Source organism: Coffea eugenioides, chromosome 6 (assembly GCF_003713205.1).
Source record: "Coffea eugenioides isolate CCC68of chromosome 6, Ceug_1.0, whole genome shotgun sequence".
Classification (NCBI taxonomy): domain Eukaryota; kingdom Viridiplantae; phylum Streptophyta; class Magnoliopsida; order Gentianales; family Rubiaceae; genus Coffea; species Coffea eugenioides.
In genome coordinates this window covers 28,708,535-28,729,801 of record NC_040040.1, presented here as the reverse complement: position 1 = coordinate 28,729,801, position 21,267 = coordinate 28,708,535, and the positions used below count along the sequence as shown (strand labels likewise).

The 21,267-nt window shown below is 34.0% G+C and overlaps 1 protein-coding gene across 2 annotated transcripts; it reads left to right on the top strand.

Moving 5' to 3' along the window:
* Positions 1 to 885: 885 nt before the first annotated feature.
* LOC113776315 (peroxisome biogenesis protein 2) lies at positions 886 to 11,504 on the top strand. 2 transcript variants are annotated; one of them, XM_027321446.1, is made up of 8 exons: positions 886 to 1,197; positions 5,054 to 5,167; positions 5,273 to 5,426; positions 6,585 to 6,721; positions 6,864 to 6,964; positions 8,808 to 8,925; positions 9,396 to 9,562; positions 11,102 to 11,504. In XM_027321446.1, the coding sequence occupies exons 1-8, from the start codon at positions 1,069 to 1,071 to the stop codon at positions 11,229 to 11,231; spliced, it is 1,050 nt and encodes a 349-aa protein (XP_027177247.1). In that variant the 5' UTR covers positions 886 to 1,068; the 3' UTR covers positions 11,232 to 11,504. The 2 variants fall into 2 exon arrangements, with proteins under 2 accessions (XP_027177247.1, XP_027177246.1); XM_027321445.1 differs by having other exon boundaries at positions 5,051 to 5,167.
* Positions 11,505 to 21,267: the final 9,763 nt, after the last annotated feature.

Sequence of the window (21,267 nt, the reverse complement as noted above, 5' to 3'; positions counted from 1 at the left end):
GCAATAAAATTTGGGGCTGGCATCCCTTCCCCGTGTATGGGGCTTGCTAAAAAAAAAAAAAAACATTTATTTGGAATAAATTCGACAAATAATTGTTAAAGTGTCCAAACACCTATTCGAAATATACTCATGTTGTCCAAACGATTATCTTGCACCCATACTTTTCAAAAAGTCAACAAGTAAATATTTGCACAATTATTCCAAATAATCCACTATCCAAACGCACTCAGTAGTATTTTAATTGTGATGTTTATTCTTCTTTTTCCAATCTTACTTGCCAAAATCCAAAATTTTGAATTTAAATGTAATATACATATGATTAAAAAAGGGGACAATATTACAAATAGAGACCAGAGATGACTTTGACTTTTTTAGCATGATAAATATTTTGGAACATACTAAATAGAAAATGTAACACTTTCAATACTATTAAAAGAAAAGAAAGCAACAAAGAGGCCAACTATGAATCCAGGTCAAAAATAAGAAAAAAGAGAAGAAAAGAAAAGGTAAAAAAAGAAAAGAAAGAACAAAGTAATAGAAAAAGGGTTTTTCTAAAGGATGTTCCATTTGTATTCATTGACACACTTACATTCCATTTAACTTATCATGTATATATACATATTAACAATTATTATTTTCCCTTGCATTTATACACTTTCTCTAATTAATCCCATTACATTTATACGTTTTTTCTCTCTGATTAGTTTTATATTTTTAAAATTCTAATATTTGAAATACATTTTTACGGGTGCAAAGAAAGAAAAACAAAAAACTTATTGCAAATCCCTGTGATATAAAAGTGCGAGCTTCTTCTGATGTCGATAATGACCAAAATACCCCTTCGAAATTTCCATTTCTAAATTCGATTCCGGCAGGCGGATGCCGTGAGAAGAAGAGATTGCATTGCAGCAGAGCTAAAAGTGAGTAAGAAAAGAGTGAGCCACTGACTAAATTCAGCCACCAATTCAATATTCTCAAAAATACACAGCAGAAATCCTCACAAAAATCCCACCAAAAAAAAAAAAGAAATACTAATCACAATTAAGATAATTCTTTTGCATAAAGAAAATGGAGAGACAACAAACCCTAGCTTCATCATCATCTTCTTCGTCTTCATCTCCTCCTGCGGAAGATGCTTGGGTTGATTCCTACTTAAAATTGCTGCCTCAATGGCAATCTCTCACTTCCTCCAATCAGGTTTTCTCCCTATTCCTTTTTTTTTTTTGTGTTTGTCATGAATTTTTGCTGAAATTGAAGTTACTGGAAAAGATGTGAATTGCAAAGTTTTATGCTTACTGTTTGTTGAAGAGGAGACTGTAATTCTCTCTCTTTTTATTTTTTCTTTTGTGGGTTTTTCTGGTTCCATTGTTTTTGTTATTTGAAGTTATGAAATATCTGGGAATTGTGATCCATTTGGCTGAATTTGGTTAATTATTTATCTCAATCAGTTAGTTTTACATATTTTCAGTGCTTATAGTAGAAAATGCTATGGTAAGACAATTACAGAGCTTATAGTCCTTCCTTTCGTTCTTTCTTTTCCCTTTCCCTTTGGCTCTTTTTGCTCCTCTCTGCAAACCGATGTTCCCTCTCTGCAAACCGATGAAGAAATTGCCAGTACGTTTCTCTGCTACATGATTCTGTGTTCTGCTTCCTACGTTTCTCTGTAAAATTTGGGCTTAACGCTTAGGTCTAAGCGCGTTGTATCCCACTCAGGTATCACCTTCAGCTGATCTTCTAGTGGTGGGTGAGCTATGTCTTTTCTGCTCCAGAGCCTAGCTATAATTGAATGAATTGCTTTTTGGAGTGTTGTGGAGAAATGGAAAATTTAACCATACATTTATTTTTTTAAGGCAAAATAATAACTTTCATTAGTACAGCAAGGAATAGTCACAAGCAGAAGCAATCTGCTCTATACATAACCAAAGAAACCTAAACAGAAATGAAACCAAAAGACTATACAAGCACTGAATCAAAATTGAAGATCTGTTGATCAAAATCCCATGCTATGCTAAGCTCCCAGTTAGCCCTTGTCTTTGGTACCTTCCTCCAAGATGAGACAAGCAACCTCATGGATTGGATTACACAATGCATAATAGAATCAGCACTATTAGCTTATGTTGGAAAATTCTCTGATTTCTCTCCCTCCATAACATTTAAATTGTGGCTCCAAATGCAAGAAGTCTCACTGTGTTAATAAAGTCACCAGATTGGATAAAGCCAGTCCACCTATCAAGTTCCTTCTTCCATCCATACACATCTCTATATATCAAACAACAATGTTGAATACCACTCCACACATAAGCTGAAAAACCACATTTAAAGAATAAATACTCAATTGACTCCGGCTCATGTGCACATAGCAGGTACCAACCATCAGTTTCAATATCCCACCAGTTTAGCTTATCTTTAGTAGCTAATCTATTCTTACACACTAGCCACACAGTGAAAGAATGCCTGGGGATATATCTTTCAATGAAACTAGCTTATACCATGATACTTCAGAGCATCGTTCCCGCACCATATTTATAGCAGACTTAAGAGTAAAAACTCCAGGTTTATCACACGTCCACATAAAGGAATCATCTTCTGAAGGTAGAAGTTGACAAGTTGGAGGTATATTCTGTATTAAATCCTCAACTTGTAGAGATCTTATTCAGCCTTGAGCCCATTTCCATTTGCCTGCTAGCATAACAGAATTTAACATAGCATTTTTATTACTCCCGAACTGTTTAAGAATTCCTGTGCCGTAATACTTAAGTAATGGTCCATTTGGATGCCAATATTCCTGCCATAAATGAGTTTGAAGTCCATTGCCAACAATAGCCTGGATATATGGCTTGGCCAAATCTCTAAGCTGAAGCAACTTCTCCTAGAACCATGAAGGATTAGCTGGAATCGGAACACACCAAAAGCAACGATGCTTGAGCTTAATGGTATGGATCCAAGCAATCCAAAGTGAGTCCTTTCTCTGAAAGATATCCCAAATATGTCTCAACAACAAAGCCTTATTCCATGCCTGCATTCTGACCAGCCCCAGCTCTCCTTTTATAGGTTTACATGCATCTGTGATTTACTCAGCTGTTATGATCACACCAACAAAGACTAGTACCGCTTTTGTTTGCAAGGGGCATTCATAATGAAATGTAAAAGCAGCTAGCCTACCTCTTGACTTTCGCTCCAGTAGTGTTATCAGTGCCAGTCCATAAAAAAGAGGCTAGAAGTTGTTCTATCACCTTAGTAACTTTCCTGGGCAACAAAAATACACTGCTCCAGTACATTTGGAGACTCACTAAAACAGATTTTACCAATTGTAACCGGCTGGCATAAGAAAGAGTTTTAGTACTCCAGCTATATATCCTCTGCTTAATTTTATCTATGATAGCATGACAATCCATGAATCTGAATCTAGAACTCAATAAGAGGTAGGCCCTGATACCTTAGAGGGAGAATGCCTTCCTTCATCCCTGATAAAGCACAAATATCTGCCTTAAGGCAACTACTAGCCCCAGCAAAAATTATTTCACTTTTTTCTGCATTTGGAGTCAAACCAGACCACCTACTAAAATTATCCAGCACTGACTTCATCAAAGATGCTGCCTTTGTAGTAGCTGCAAATAATAGAAAAAGATCATCAGCAAAAATAATGTTTGTAATTTCCAAAATCCCACATTTAGGATGGTGATCAAAGCGATGCTGTTGCAGTTTGAAGTCAAACAACGAAGGAAAGACCTCCATTGCCAACAGGAACAAATAAGGTGAAAGAGGGTCGCCTTGCCTTAACCCTCTCTCACTCTTGAAATAACCAACTAGAGAACCATTTAGATTCAAGGAGAACTGGTCTGTACAGACCCCATTTTTTATCCAAGTAATAAATCTAGAAGGAAAGTGCATCAACTCGATAACTGTGAAAAGAAAGTCCCAATTAACAGTATCATATGCTTTCATAAGACCAACCTTAAATACACATCTTTGTTTCCCTTCCTTCTTGTGGTAACCACAAACTATTTCATGCATAAGTAAGATATTATCAGTGATAGATCTGCCTTTCAATAAAGCATTCTGTCTATTACTGATGAGTCAAGGCAGCAGTTTTCAATCTCTCTGTTAAAATTTTTGAATAACATTTATACATCACATTACAGCAAGAAATTGGATGATATTCCTTCATAGAATTAGGGGTTTGGACTTTAGGAACAAGAGTTATAATAGTACTATTCAGAGTATGATACATATAATCCTGTGAGAAACAATACTCCATTGCTGAGACAAAATCCTGTTTGATACAATCCCAATTTTGAGTAAAAAATTCGACAGTATATCCATCTGGACCTGGCCCGTTCCCAGATTTCATAGAGAAAAGTGCATGATGAATTTCATCTTCAGTAACTGGCTTCTCAAGCTCAATACACTGACTTGCAAAAATATATTTATGAATAACTAGCTGTAATTGGCTGACATATTCATTCTGAAAGGGACAAGATTTAGCAAAAAGATTCTGATAAAACTGAACAGCAGTGTTTCGACCGTGATAAGCATCTGGACTTATCTTTCAGAAAACACTCTTCAGCTTAAAGTAGCTCAGTATAAGACTGGGTCAGCTCCTTTTCATTACATTTCTGCCAAAACTGGACAAGAACCTTTTCTTTTCTCCTTCTTTTTATGGAGTATCATCCTTTAATTTTAGTAGAGTTCCAAAACAGTAGGTATTGGACATCACATAGGTATCCTTTTGTGTTTTCTTGCAGCTGAGATGAATTTTAAGGTTTTGAAGTGAAATACTGAACTATTAGGTAAAGTAGCAGTGTTGTGGCTGAGATGGATTTTAAGGTTTTCAAGTGAAATACTGAACTATTAGGTAAAGTAGCGGTGTTGTAGTTGATCAGGGATTTCCGGGGATAATTTCTTTGGTAGTAAATGCAGAGATCAATTGGTTGATCTTGGTTGATTTGCACTAGGAGCTGTTTGTTTTATGCATGTGGATGCTCTAAAGTACCAAAAAAAAAAAATACTTGTTGGCACAACTTTTATTCTGTTTGGCACTTATTTTCGGCAGCCAGTTATCCCAATTGCAATATCTAGAGTTAATCAAGTAGATGCTGGTAGGCTCGACATTGAAATGTCTGCTATGTTGAAGGAACAAATGGTGAAGGTCTTTTCGCTCATGAAGGTGTGTTTATTATTTATTTGCTTCTTCATTTAACCCATGAATGTTTTCAGAGTTTGGATGCATTTGGCAGGCTTCTAATTTTTAATATATGTCCTTTGGTATTAGCCAGGAATGTTATTTCAATATGAGCCAGAACTCGATGCTTTTCTCCAGTTTCTAATTTGGCGATTCTCTATATGGGTTGATAAGCCTACTCCAGGAAATGGTCTCATGAACCTGAGGTATAGAGATGAACGTGCAATTGAAGCAAGAGGAAAAGGTTCTACTAATAATTCTATCTTTGGATATCTTATGTGATCTCTGTTATCGTCTGTGTACAAGTCCCTTTCCATATCTGAAAAATCACATTTCTTTTTGTTTTCTTTTTGATTTATATATCTGCATGGCTCATCTATTTGCTTATATATCATGTCCTGAGTGAATTGGAAGCTCATTTAATGGATGAAATTTTCTTTAATCTTTAGCTCATTTATTGTCTTTAAGCTGCAGCATACATGGCTCTATTTGGTATACTAAAAGAATATCAAACCTCTACTATTGGTGATGGAAATTTATGTAGATACAGAAATGCGCCCATCTTTTTTATTGCTGTCCAATTTTGTCTTTCAAATGCTCTATTTCTTAACAATTTTATTTTTCTTGTGAGATGTCTTGGACTTCAGAGTTCTGTCTATTCTCACATGGACGTTTCTTCCGGTTCTTTGATCTATCTTTATAACATGGGCGCTCCCCTAACTACTTTTTTTGCCATACCAACAAGAAATTGGACTGGCACAGCATTTTTCTGAATTCTAGGACACTAAATTATTCATTCCATTTTTTGGGAAAACCAGTTCAACAAAAATTTTACACCTCCATATTGGCTTCTCGATATGGATTTTCTTGGAATTCTTTGTTCCTTTAGAGCAAAGAGTTAGCAAATATTGTACATAGATGGATTTGGCTTTGTTAGACCTTTTTGTTGTGTTAAGAGTAGCATTGATTGCTTCATGCAAGATGACTATCTGTGAGTGAGAAACTTTTCAGTCTTCTTGCCAGTTGAAGGTAGTGTGATGCGGTCCTACTCTAACTGGCTATTGTAGTCCCTCATTCATGACATGGTTGGTTGTTACTTTTTTGTAGGCGTTTCTTTGTGGAATTAACCTCAGCACATTCTGAATCTGAACAAATACTCTTGTCAACCCTTTGATCCTTGTTGACCTTCATGTTGTTAGCTTAAATATCTTACTAGTGCATTACTGGATGACGTATAAGAAGCTGGGGTGTGATAAATGCACTTCCATTTATCTGATATACTGCTATTTAAATGCATGGCCTGGGGATTGAAACACGTTCTCATTCCCATCCAGTCTTCCAGTCAAATTGTTTATCAGTTTCTATCTCATCTGTTGTTGTTTTGGATGTGTTCTTTTTCCAGTCAGAACTGGTCTGGAGGGACCTGGACTTACGGTTTCTCAAAAACTTTGGTACTGTGTTGCCACGGTTGGTGGTCAGTACCTTTGGGCTCGTCTGCAGTCATTTTCTGCTTTTCGTAGGTGGGGGGATTCTGATCAGGTAGTATATCTGTTATAGTAGACCTAGATGTCCTCACTCTCTAGCTCGCTTTGTCTCCTGTTCCTTTAATGTTGTCCTGCAGAGTGTTGACAAGAAGTAACAAAACTGGGGAGCTAATCTTTGTAACTGTTACACTTGTCAGAGATCACTAGCTCGTCGAGGATGGTTTCTACTACAACGTGTAGAAGGATTATATAGAGCAGCATCTTTTGTCAACGTACTTGTATTTCTTTACTCAGGAAGGTACGTTACCAAGCATTAAATGCTCTGTTGATGTGTCATTGCATGCATAAACTTTTTAAGATTGGGATGGAATAGATCAAGAAAAATTAAGAAAATTTTTAATCGTTTTTATGGCTAATCATGTGTTGGGATTGGTTTCTGACCAGGTAGTACTGCTAGGGCAAGCATGAAATGTTTGAAGGCCTGGGGCCTACAGAGTTCGAAGAACAGTCTCATATTATCATTTGCATCACTTGATTTTGCTTTAATTGCTATATGAACTTTTCTTCTTATAAAGAAAACCACCATAAAGTCCATATGGGTAGGTGGCGAGAGTAATTTTTGTGAATCACTGCTAGTTTATTTATATACTGCATATCAGCACGTTTATACATTTCTGTTATGAATGACTGGTGCTGGCAATTGAAATTTAATCTTGTTGATTGGTCCTCTTGGTATCTGAGATCTTGAGGATTTCCGTATCATATGTTTTAGAGCGGTCATAACATTGCAATTTCATCTCAAAGCCATGTTATACTTTTCAAGTATGACACAGGAAAAGGTTTAATAGATTTTATCTAATTATGAATACTTATGAGAGCAAGAACTTAAGTATCCAGAACCTAGGAGTCTCACTAAATCACATGTCATTAAAATAACAAATTACTGCAAAAGAAAGATGGTTTTGTTCTCAATCTAAAAGATGATAACGTTTTCTGGAAAATATATGACTTTTTACAAATGCAATTAGTTCCTTTCCTTGAAGCAGTTTTCCTCCCTTCTTAATCTAAAACCTTGGCGGTGTTTATCAATGGTTGGTATTGCTTAATACTAAGGTAGTTCACATTTAGAGTCTGATTTAAGAATTCCGTCTAGGAAGTTGGAAATAGGTGCTTGTTAAACTGGATTTGTGTTCATCTAATTGAATAACTGGTTTTGGGCTTGGGCTTCATCAGTTGGCTTGGCTTTAATAATAAAGAGCTTATATGCAGCAGAAACTACGTACAGGGCTTCAGAATCCTGCATATGGTGGCCTGTTTTCGTGTTGACTGAATAAGTAGAACTGTGGAAGTCTATATATCTTCATTCCACCACTGACAGCTCATTAGCAGTTTAATAGATGAAAAGAAGAACGTTTGAATGATCAAACATCATCAGCGGGTATTAATTTTTAGCGTGTTGATGTCCTTTAACATCATTTCAAGTTAAGTCATTATTTTTGGTGCTTAATTTGTGCCTTATTAATAGAGGTGTCATCATTTCAAGTCAATTCATTATTGTTGGTCTATTTATGAGTGTGCTGGAAATGGAACTTTTCTTATGAATCCATATGCTTTTCATATGATTCTTAATTTGTAAAGTATATTACTCCCTCCGTCTCATAATTTGATTCATTTTTCTGGAAAACCAACTCTTTAAGGGAACATATAATCATTGTGTCTGGATGAGGTGGATTTGGGTGATTTTACAATGTTATCCTCAAATTCAAAATTTGAGAGTATGAGCAATGCATTGGTAAGTGGGAAAAGTTACTTTTTCAAATGGCAAAGTGGGAAAGCTAATAAAATGTTGTATTGGCTTTTAGAAAGTGACTCTTCTTTTGGGACATCCAAAAAGTGGAAACATGACATTAACAATGAGATAGAGGGAGTACCATCTTTTCAGGTTGATGTCTTTTTCAAGGATAATGACTTTTAACACTCTTGTTGTCATTGGAGGTGTATTAATTTGCTCCTTGAATGATCTTGGGGAATCTGTGTATCTATTGTTGATTTTTATCCTGACTACAAAGCATTATATGATTTCAATCCGCTTCTCATTGTGACTGATCTCTTGTTCACTTTATACTGATGGTTTGATGCAGGTATAGGAGTCTCATTGAACGACTTTTGCGAGCAAGACTTGTTTACGGCAGTCCTAATATGAACAGAGCTGTGAGCTTTGAGTATATGAATCGCCAGTTGGTGTGGAACGAATTCTCGGTAACTTTCCCTTTTCGAAATAGATCATGGTAGTTGATCCCTAGAAGATGTTGAATTTGGGTTCCTATTTTCTACTTTTTTGTACTGAAAACAGATGAATGTGGATGTATAATTTTTAACAAATTCATAGGAGTTCCAGTCAATTGTGATTTTTAACACAAAATGAGAGTTTCTTGCAAGGGAGCTTTGTGCTTTCTTTGGTGGGTTTTGCTAGTTTTCAAGGACATGGAAATAGTTTTAAGTAGTATATTTAGATTTTTCTGCCCTGGGATGTAGGTGGCTTTTTTTCAACCTTTTATTATTTATCTGAGTTTGTGGTAATGTATTAGTGTTCGTACTTATTTACCTAAATAAAGGAGTCATTGTGCTTCTCGATTTGATTCCTTATCTGTTTTCTGCATTCATTAATGGCAATAACTCTGAGGTGCTCTACTCAAGACACTTACATTTGGAGCTGATATTTATTGCAGGAAATGTTGTTATTGCTTCTTCCACTTCTTAACTCATCATCGATGAAAAGTTTTCTTCGTCCATTTTCAAAGGATAAATCCTCTAGTTCTGCTGGGGATGAAAATTTATGCCCCATCTGCCAGGCGAATCCAAGCATTCCTTTTCTTGCCCTTCCTTGTCAGCATAGGTATGTGACAGTTTTTAGATACTTTTGGTTCTTATGTAGATGCCTATTGAAGTAGCATAAAGCGGAATTTCATGCCCAGTTTGCTCAACAAGTAGTCGCAAAAGTACTGCCTAGTGGCATTGTGTGGTTACTGTGGTTCTGTCTTTGATGGTTATTATAATGTGATGTGAAAATAGTAGATTTGCGTTCCGATATAGATGTTCTTAAAGGTTTTAATTTTCTTGAGTCTTATAGTCGGATTAGGGCCTTGGTTTTGTGAAACACAGCCTCAGCTAGGTTGGTATTACTGAATCTATGGCTTCGTTAATCAGATATCATACTCCTGGAAGATACTAAGAAGGATCAGAAAGTTGTGGCAGGTACTAGTATGTCATTCTCACCATGGTGGGACTTTCTAGGGAAAGGACTAATGGATCATAAAATTAAGGAATTGTCGTGTTGAAATTGGCTTCCTGAAGAGTGTTAATGGATACCAAGTGGAGGCTAAAATACTAGCATAAGAAAGTCACATATTTCTCAAAAGAGATTGTTATGTGCAGTAGGAAGTACAAATATTCATCGGCCAATCTCAACCTTAGAGTTCCATCTCCCAGAAACAAGATTGCTAAGAAGAATTTAGACTTGGATGAGACTCGGAGTACAGTTGTGCAACTGCAGCCTATCCTTGTTTTTGGTTTGTTCAGATCTTACTTTGGAGCTTGAGTACAGCTGCTCATGGGAAGGTTGGAACCAATTGCCAGTTATCTGATTTAGCACATTGCACTGCCTTGCCAAAGCTATCTGCTGGGTATAGAGTTTTATCAAACGTTAGCCACAGTGTATAGCCTTTGCCATGCCAAGACTCCAGCTATCTAAGTGGACCAAGCTTTCCCCTGGTTCACCTCCTAGGTTTTCTTTGTTTGGTGAAATTTCATCCGCAATGGAATCTGGTTGTAAGCACACTGCCACTTGCATGAATCCACGATGTATGTCGTGCAAGAATGCCAAGTCCCATAAGTATGCATTCATTTTCCAAGCTTTTCCATTGCTGCCAACTGGGATAACTTCTCCCTGAAAGCTCCAAAAGGCAGTATTTTATCGTTGAGAGTCTTTTGTTTCTCGTTCTCTGTATCTAATGGCTGCAGGACTCTCCTAGGCTGACTTAAAAAGTTTAAACGTGCATTGCTGTACACCTGCAGCTTGCATTGGTATTATGGTTCTTTTCCAAAAAGGTCTCGTATGAAGTTTGAAACTTGCATTAGACTCGTCAAAACATGGAATACAGGTTTTTCCTTTTTGTTGTCTCAAAAACTCCACTTCTAGCTCCTTGAGGTGTACATAGCAAGATTACTGTGTCAGTTTTCTAAGTATATACTTTGCTGAATTGTCAAGATTGAATTTTGATGTTCTATATTTACGCGAAGCTGCTATTTGGACATATTTGATGGATTATTAGACAACTGCATTTGATTAGGCAGCAAAACACACTGACAAGTTGCAGGACACTGACAATGTTGCTCCTTAAAACGCATTAACATTATGTAATTTTATTGCTGGCAGGTACTGTTATTACTGTCTACGAACGCGTTGCTCTGCAGCTCCATCATTTCGGTGCTCTAGATGCAATGAACCAGTTGTTGCCATGCAACGGCATGGTGTTCCCGTTGACAATCTTGCTCAGAAACAGTAATTATTTTCCGTCAAAGATAAAGTACAAAGAAATGCAGGCACAACAGAGATGTATGCAAGAGTGCCTAAAGTTGGCGTTGATTATTTGATATTTGATTCAAGGAATTAAGATTCCTTGCATAAAGCTTTTGTGCCACTGCATTTTACGTTCCATTCTTTGCTAATTTAGATTTTCTGTTCAAAATATATGTCGCTGTTAGTTTCTGCTCGGTCGTTTATTGTATGTTCTCTAAATTTTCTTATCTTGTCCTGTTTTATGAAGTCGACCTTTTTTACTTTGTTTTTTTTTTCTTGAATTTTTATTTTGGTAAATAGGTCAACCACATTTATGACTTACGGAAGAATAAGCTTTCTCACATGGTCTTCGACTGATTAGCGCTAGGAGAATTTGAATTCTTTATTGTGAGTCTGGCAGAAGATTAAACCTTGTGTCCTAGTTGATGTAGTCTGGCAATTTGCAAATCAGTCGTATGTGACTGTTGAAACTTTGAAAATATGTGATTCCGCTAGTTACAGTGAGTCAATACTTCTCCTTATGCTCTAACAACTGATTATTATTATTATATAAATCGGTTAGGCCTGTGTATGAGTGCAAAATATTTTCGACCAGGTAAAGGCGTTAGGCTAAACAATTTAATGTACATATAGTATATTCCTCCGATGAACATTTACTTCTTAAAATTTTGTTGAAACTTGATTTCTTCTGGATATCCCCTCCAAAATATTTCAATCCTGTGTGTTTTACAACTGCTTTGAGTCACCTTCAAAAGCTTAATTAGCTAGTTGCAACGGCACATAGTTTATCAGTCGGGGATCTTTTATGCGATTATCTGGTGTTAAATTTAGTGTCAATTTCACTTATCACGTGAAAGTAGAAGAAATTTAAATAAATCGTACATAACAAGTTAAATAATCAGGATACTTGGTAGCCACCCATTAAAGGTGATGTTGGAGATCAGGGGTTCAATCCCTGCCTTCCACAAATTTGTCACAATTTGTGGCGGTCTTAATTGACCTTCATCGATGGAGTCTGTACTCACATCGAACCCCTTTCCCTTCCCCTTAGACTAGGCTAGATTAGGTTATAGGACATCTATCGTTTCGACAAAAAAAAAAAAAATCAGGATACTTGGTATAAATATAGAAGTAGTATTGAGTTGTCATGAGAAAAATGTCACTAAGAATTTCATGTGATATATTATTGGATTTACCTACCTTACCATAAGTGCTTTTTTAAGTCCTGCAATGGTGGAACCTAATATTGGCTAAGGAGTAGCATTGTATTCAATCTTATCCAAATAATAATCAAACTTTTGGCCTTGGAATTTGAGTTAATTAGGTAAGAATCTTGGCCTATGCGTTTAAGGTGTTAGGTATGTATCCTCTACCTCTAGATTGAGTTAAAAGCCAACCAAACATTGTTTGAGTGCAACAATACCACTTGATAATCGTCTCATTTGTGCATTATAGGATTGATCAAACATCAAAATCTTTTAGTAGTATCATTTCTATATGACATTTGGGAAGATAATGTTTGTTTTCTACTGTATCGTGTGTTTCTTTTTCTCCACAAAGGTCTTCTAAAGCATGCAAGGATGAGCCTATAATTTCCTTCATAATGGATCATTTGCTTTAAAGTAAGTATGGAGGATCAAACACGTTTCTCTTAAATATGAGTTGTTTATGAAGATTCATCTATCATGGCTGATCATCAAGTGAAGTAACCTAATTTAATTGGATAGCATGGCTGTCAGAATAAAGTTTACATCCTGTATTTGCATGTTCATAATTTATTTTTTATTTGTTTTCCTGGGTACAGTTTGGATAATTAGCAAAGAGATACTATAATGCTTCTCACATTTGGCGTTTGGCATCTTAGAGAGCAACTAGTCTGCCTAAAGAAAAGGGGGAAAAAAAACTAGTGTTATTATGACCAGCATACTTTTTCACTTCATGTTAGTTTAATTTTTCTGATATACTAACAATTTCAGAGCCAGTGACAAACTAACTATTAGTAAAGTTGTGTAAAAGCATTACAGAATTACTGTTGATAAAGATAACCTATCAGTATGTTATCCTCTATCAGTCCACACCAAGTTAGAAATAGTTAACACATGACTTGGCTTTTTAGTCTTCAATAAGTAATTAATTCTGAAGTGATCCTGTTGTCCAGTAATTTTCATAAGAATGATGAGTTGGTGGTACCTTGGAAATTGGTTTATTAAGCAAATTATGAAAATAGGAGTGAAATACTAATACTAGTATTCTAACCTGTGCTTATGCATGAGGTTTTTTTTTTTTTTTTTTTATTAGTTGTTGATCTTGGACAACCATGAATAATTCATGAAAAACATAAAAAAAGTGTTCTTGATTTTTAATTAATATTTATTCAAAAAAATTTGTATTTTTTTCATGAAAAATATTCTATTTCTAGCAACCTTAATGAAATTACAATATAAAAATGGAAGTCCATTAAGTAAAGTCTCTCCATATGAGTAGTAGAAGATAATTCATATTCACTAGAAATGGCTTATGTTGCTAACAATACTATAGAAAAAAACTTAGAAGTTTTCCTTTCTACCCCTGAACTTTCTTCAGGTTGCATAGTGCCCCTTCAAGCATCAATTTCAGCACTAGTCATCCTCGATATAATGAATTTTTGGTGATCTGCTACAATTAGCTAGTTGTGAGCGGAATTTAATCAGCAAAAAGTTGTTAATGTCCCTAGATTTAGGTAAGTGGCTAAAGTACCATTTTTTTCTATTTTGATACAAGTAAATTATGTACACATATCAAGAGTTTCTTTTTTTTTTTCTTCACACAAACTCAAAATTATTATCTTGTCTCTGTCTATGTGTGTGTGCTTATAACAAAGAAAGACTCGATATGCGTGTATAAGCTAGTTGTAGAGGAAGAAGGACATTTTGACCACTTAACTAAATTTAGGGACATTAATTAATGACTCTCTATATTCCTCTGACAACGAGTCGATTGAAGTACATGGAGAAAAATCAATAGTTCAAGGATGTATAGTGCTGAAATTTATAGTTTTGGGGCACTTTGCAACCCGAAAAAAGTTAAAAGGGGTACTTTTCAATCAACTTGAATTAACCTTTTCTTTTTTTAAGTAATCTTGAGAATTGATGATGATTGGGAAAAAGTCTTGTGTTGTACAAGCACAATTTATATTTTTGTTCTGTATAGTTTCATTAGAGCACGTGAAGTGATGACGATTCTGGTATAAAATATCAAGTACTTTAGGTGTAAATTGTTCAAAATAGAAGTATAAAATGCAATGTGGAGTAATTGATAAATTTAGGATTCATAGTGTTCAAATTAAAATTAAAGGTCCATAATGCAATTCTATAAAAACATAAAGAGTGCACCGTGGAATCAGTGCTAATACAAGTTTTGGCATCATTAATGCATAATTATGTTCCACAGAGAGAAGCAACCAAGTAAAATCACTATTACCATGGGAAAAAATAAAACCGAGCAAGAGTAAATTCTTATGTGCATAACATTTTGTATCATTAGCTATAAAGACTTCTATTAAGTAGTATAAGTTTATGATGGATAAGTTTGAGTTTTAATGATATGTTACAATCTTGTCTTCCGCAAACTGACTCTATAATAACAATCTTAAAGTGCTAATAAAGCAAAAGGAGAATACAGTTGAAAGAAGAAAACCAAAGACCAGTTAAGTTTGTCAATTCTGTCTTCATTTATTTATTTATTTATTTTGTTTTAAATCGATGGAGAATTGGATCAATACCTTGACCAATTGTTAGTCTCTCTTTTATATCAATCCGTTAGATATTTCACCTAAAAGTTCAATTGATACAGAATAACTAAAACACCACTTCTGAGTTCTTGTCCGCAAATTTGTGTTTGAAGGATATAGCTGTACAAAAGTGAGGGAAAGACATCATGTAGCCAATTTGATGGTGTTCTTTGACTCGAGATTTGGAAGTACGCACTTTATAGAGAGAGCAATAGGGGCTTTTTACACTTGAAAATAATGCAAGTAAAGTGCTGCATATCATCAAGTTGCTATTTTGCTGTTTTCCGACTCAATCTCAAGTTCAAATACAACCCCTTAACTCTTTATCATACGACAATTCAATCAATCAGAAAAACACATCAAAAAAGGGATCCCAAAAGGAGAAAAATTTGAGACCAAAAAAAGAAAAAGTTTTGGTCCTTTCGAGCACGCAAATTCAGTGGTAATCCTTTTGCACTACTTCAATCAAAACCTATAAAAGAAAAAAATATATCCTCAAAAAAAATTATTAGATGAGGATATACAAGCACTCATGCGCATTGTGTGCACGTAAAAAGATTCCTGCCCTTTATGAAATTTCATAGGATGATTGATCTTTGGGGTATCTGACAAGCTAATGAACTCTTCCCAATAAATACCAAAAGATGAACTGCAAATATCATTTGTTTTCCTCAAATTTTATGCCTATAACTTTTTAGTTGCGTAACTGTTCTCCAAAAAGTGCAAAAGAATTGGGTCTTACTTCTTCAATTCGCTTAGTATGTTTGTTTGGTCAATTAGTTTTCTAGCATGATTCTGAGTGCAAGAAAGCTCATTAGTTCCTCAATCAAAATCAAGAACTTTAGATTTAGAGTGATGTGTATGTTTTACATCTTAGGCTTCTTTTTCTTCTTAGCCGAGTATGAGTAAGCTGATTAGTGGATGATCACAGAAAAAGGCTGTATATAAAGCAAAAGCAGAAACATTTTTTTTCGCATGATTGATACAGAGAATTAAAGATCAAGATATCATGTTGTCAGAGACATGATCAATCTTTGACTGAAACTTTTTGATGAAAATGAGATTGTTTTGCTATGTATCAATAATTCAGCCCTTTTGTGTGATGGATCACAATAAGTGTTTTCAAATTCATGAAAATTGTATCTAAAAAACCCTTTTCTTGAAGCAATGACACCTATTGAAGTTCTTGTCCGTTGGAATTCTCCTATAACACAGCCAGTCAAAGAAGAAATAGACGTCCAAAATGGGAAAGGAGGTCCAATAGTGAAAAAGTCCTTTAGTTTTCTGGACTTTTGTGAAAGCAAGAAACAAAACAGTGAGATGAACTTATATTATATCAATTGCTTTTGTGGTTCATTAATGTAGTGCTTGTAATTCTGCATGAAATGTCTTAAAGGGGTTATTCCTTGATGAAGATTAAAAAGTACGTACCATCTATTATCCCTATTTGATTATTGGCATTAACGAGTAAAAATTGTTAATAATGACTCCAAAAGTCGATTAGTGAAGACCTTTTAGTGCACGAGTGAGTAATTTGTGGGCCGTTGCTAGAATTGTCAGCAACTTGCAGGTTGTCAGAACTGGAATCATTGGCATGCATCTTTATAGTGGCAAACATTTATCAAATTATGCACCGAATACTTAATGGTAATTGTTGTCTGTGACATTTGCATCTCTTTCTTCTTCACTAAGTAGGATTCCACAAGTCTTTCTTTAATTGCTAGATCTTTTGATAAGGCTTTGTTTGTACTCTGAAGATGTCACTAGGTTAAGGATCAAGAAGACAAAAAAATTTGGTGGTTGTAAAATCTAAACTACGTAGGATGAAGTTTTGTTTCCCTTATAGAGCTATGTAGTTATCTTCACAATCCTATCATAGTAATGCACTTTATCGCTTATTCATTAAGCATGCACTATCCCACCTAGTGACCAATCCCTAGTGTGACTAGTTCTGGATAGATCAAAACCCAAAAAGCAATTGGGAATAGAAGGGAATAAATTGTGGGGTGGGGGTGGGGGGGGGGGTAGAAAATCAATGGTCCCTGTGTTTTTTCGGTTTTTTTTCTTTTGTGGGGCATGTTCTTTAATTGTTCTAGCTCGATTTAAACCACGTCCAAGTTTGAAAGTTGAAACAATTCCAAGGTTTCATATTTTGAATCTGAAAACCCTTTTCTATCCTCTTCATCTTGATAGTAAAAACACACCATATAATAAAACCACACTATATAACCAGAAAGGACTAATCATTAATTCTAATTATTAGTTTAGAGTGATTAACATTTTTATCAGTACTTTTTGGTAATAATGTTGACTAATCTTAGGCAACCAGTTTGGAACCAATCCTTGAAAATCTTTCACCTATCGTCTATAGCATAGACTATAAAAAAGGAATTCTAATCTCCGTACCAATCCATATAGAACATTTGATTTTCTTTATATTATAGATTTTTGCTTCAATAATAAAAAGTTATACGCTGACAAAGCTGTACTTTGCCTAGGTTGAAAAAAAAAAAAAACCTACGGTAAGAGGGCTTAGAACCAATGTCTTCGATTTCGAGTCATGTCGGAGCTTGACTCTAGCCTGACAGGCGTTATCTTTTATTGAATTGAAATTTTACAAAAGATATTAGGTTAACGGTCAAAATTAAATTGTTGCAAATCAATAGTTTTGACTTGGCATTTTTCACAATATTTGAAAATTCAAACTTTTTAATGCCAAAAGTTCAAATAGTGTCAGAAAGAATTGGTGAAAATTTTAGAAAGAAATAAGGTACAAATTCAGTCAAATGTGTACTAAATGTGTACAAGTAATTATAATAAGGGTTAATCACATTTTATCCCCTTAAAGAATACCCCATTTCTCAGTTTACCCCCTAACCTTCAATTTTGCTCACTTAACCCCCTTTAGGACAAAATTGCCCTTGCATTATTTTGACTTTTCATTTACCTTGTTTTCCTTTCTTTATTTCTTTTTCTCTTTCTTCTTTATTTAATTCTTCCTCTTTCCCACAAAAATATTCACTTTAATGATTGAAATTAAAAAAGAGGAATTGCAGCGATCTATCTTCTCCTTAAATGATTAAAAAAAATTCAAATCACTTTCCTAAAATACAATTTTTTTAGCCTTTCAATTCTTTTAATTTTGGGTTTTTCTCTTTCCTTTCTAGTTTCTCATTTTAATCTCAAGAAAATATCATAAGATGAAATGGTTTCCCTTTCTTTTATTTCTTTTTCTCTTTCTTCTCTCTTCATCCTTCCCAATAGAAATTCCATTTCAACGAATTTTTTTTTTTTAGTTTGTAATTGCATATTTTTGGGTGAAGGTTTAAAAGGCATCAAAAACTAATTTTGATTTTTTGTATGATGCCACATGTCACAAATTTCAATTGATGATTATTAATCAGGTCACAATTTCATCTTAAGATATTTTCTTGGGAATAAAATGAGAAACTAGAAAGGAAAGAGAAAAATCCAAAATTAAAAGAATTGAAAGGCTAAAAAAATTTAGGAAAGTGATTTGAATATTTTTTTAATCATTTAAGGAGAAGATAGATCTCTGCAATTCTTCTTTTCTAATTTCAATAATTAAGGTGAAGATTTTTGTGGGAAAGAAGAAGAATTAAATAAAGAAGAAAGAGAAAAAGAAATAAAAGAAAAACAAGGTAAATGAAAAGTCAAAATAATGCAAGGGCAATTTTGTCCTAAAGGGGGTTAAATGAGCAAAATTAAAGGTTAGGGGGCAAACTGAGAAATGGGGTATTCTTTAGGGGGATAAAATGTGATTAACCCTTATAATAAATAAAAATGTGGAAAAAAAAACACACACACACACACACATATACACGTACATACATACACACACACAAACACATATGCACACTTTGAATAATCAGTTGGTAATGAGATCTATCAATTTCTAAGTTATATTAATTATTAAACACTCAATTAAATATCCCTGTAAGGCACAAGAAATATCTACTAAATGTAAATTAAGTTCATCATTTATTTCTATTTTTACATTTCCATAGGTCATAAACCAGCTTTCAAATGAAATATATTTTGTGTAAGATTATTTGAATTATCTAGTAAAATTGTCAATGTGCATAGACATTAAAAGAAGTACTTTAAACCTTTATTGTTGGAATGTTACAATTTAATAGGAATAAAAGACTAGACAAAACAAAAAGAAAAATTTCCAAAAATTCCTAAAAGCACTTTGTATTGGAACCTATGTTAACTAGTTATTGCAACTAGCACTTCCTAGTAGAATCATTTGAAACTTATATGAACAATTCATGCAAGAATTTGTGTTGTAGTAGTTAGAATTAAGTTGGATTAAATTAAATTTCTCCGCTTCCAATATATTTATGGTATTCATTGTCTACGTATTTTTTTTCAATTGAAACTTATTTAGGAAAGAGGGTGCTCTTTATGTTATAAGAAATTATTGTTCCAGTATGAAGCACTTTTACAGAATATTATAAGGATTTTTCAATAATTCTTTTTAGATATCACTAGTATGCTAAGAACTTTATTTTTAAAAAAAATTGATTCTTGAGTTTTTTGTGTACTAGATTGAACTTGTAACAACTTCTAATTTGCATTTCCTCATTTTAATTTATTATGGATTTTGGAACACATCTATTATATATGCAATTGAACTCTTATTTTATTTCATTTTACAACAGCAACTATATCTCTTTTGAAATACCAGGGACCATACTGACCAAACTTCAAATATTAGGGACTGAAAATGTAATTCAAACTTTTGCACAAGTGCAATTTGATTTCGACCATTAGTTACTATTGATAGTCTCTATTAAGTTTTGTTCTACTTTGCCTAAAATAAAAATCTTAACGGACCACATTAATATTGATTGTAACTTTAGAGACCTCTTTGACACACAAATTAAACACTTGGGGGCAAAATTGTATCACTCTATAAAATGAAACTTGCGCCAATTAATTGAAAGCAAACAGGATATAATTGCAAAGTAATACCAGTTTTTTGGTTTTTGACATTAAAAAGTTTCAATATCACGAGTTTGAGGGAGTGGGAGGGAAAAGATAGGAGAGGAATTGGAGGGATTTAGTTTTTGTTGTTTGGATTAATTTTTGAGAAGGAAAAGAAAAGGATAGGGAGGAAAAGGGAAGGAAAGGGTCTAGTTATTTTGTTGAGTTATGGTTTTCACCCACTTAGAGAAATGAACCTAAATTAATTTAAATAATTTAAAATTTTTTAAAGGATCATTTTTTCCTTATCTTTTCCGATCAATTAACATTTGATCTTTTCGTTCTTTAATCCAAGCAAAATTTTAGTATTTCCTTTCTTTTCCTTCCATATTTAATCCAAACAAGATGGATGGAAATCACTTTCCTTTACTCTCTTTTTCTTTCTTTTCCATTGGTGTCCTTTCCATTTGATGAAGTTTTTCTATCACCCCAAATTTATAAACTTGAATATCCCTTTTTTGCAAGTATACAGATCGTTTATCGAATATTGGGGATATTAGGTATCGATCCCATAAGAAAAATTGTTAACTACCAGTAATATTCAAACTCCTTTATTATTTTTTTTATAAACTCCTTTATTATTTAAACTACCACAATTAAAGCAAGTATATTTACTCTATGAACATGCAATAAAGTAGAAAAAATAGCAACAAAGACGTTACTAAAGTCATGAAGTTTCCAACTACTCTTACAAATGAAATTATCTGTTAATTGAGGTTATTTACCTTGGCTAGTTATGGCGTAATTTTAATATATGTGATAAACACTTTTGCCAATATGCCAACCATATCTATAACTATTCTACACTTCCTAACATGATATGAAATTAGCTATAGATTCATTAAATTCTATGAAATTACATGGACCAAGTCACCAAAGTTATAAATGTGCAACCCTACATAGTGAGTTACTCCCTAGGTATAATACTTCCATGAACTAGTGTTGGATCTCAAAGTTATTGATAAAACAATAGCTTTAGCTAATCACAATTAACGATCAGTTAATCATAATTATAATAGTAAAAGGATTAAATAACTTGCTCAAGAAATAAGTTTAAATAACTATAAAAACCCCACATAACAATCATAGAAGGTGCATCCAAGGTAAAATTATTAACAAAACATAAAGTAAAGGAAAACAAGAACCAAATGACGGATTCTTAATACAAGTGCAAGTTTAATCCAAATATACCCATTTGACTTTAAGTATACAGGTCAAGTAGTAGTTTAGGGTATATATC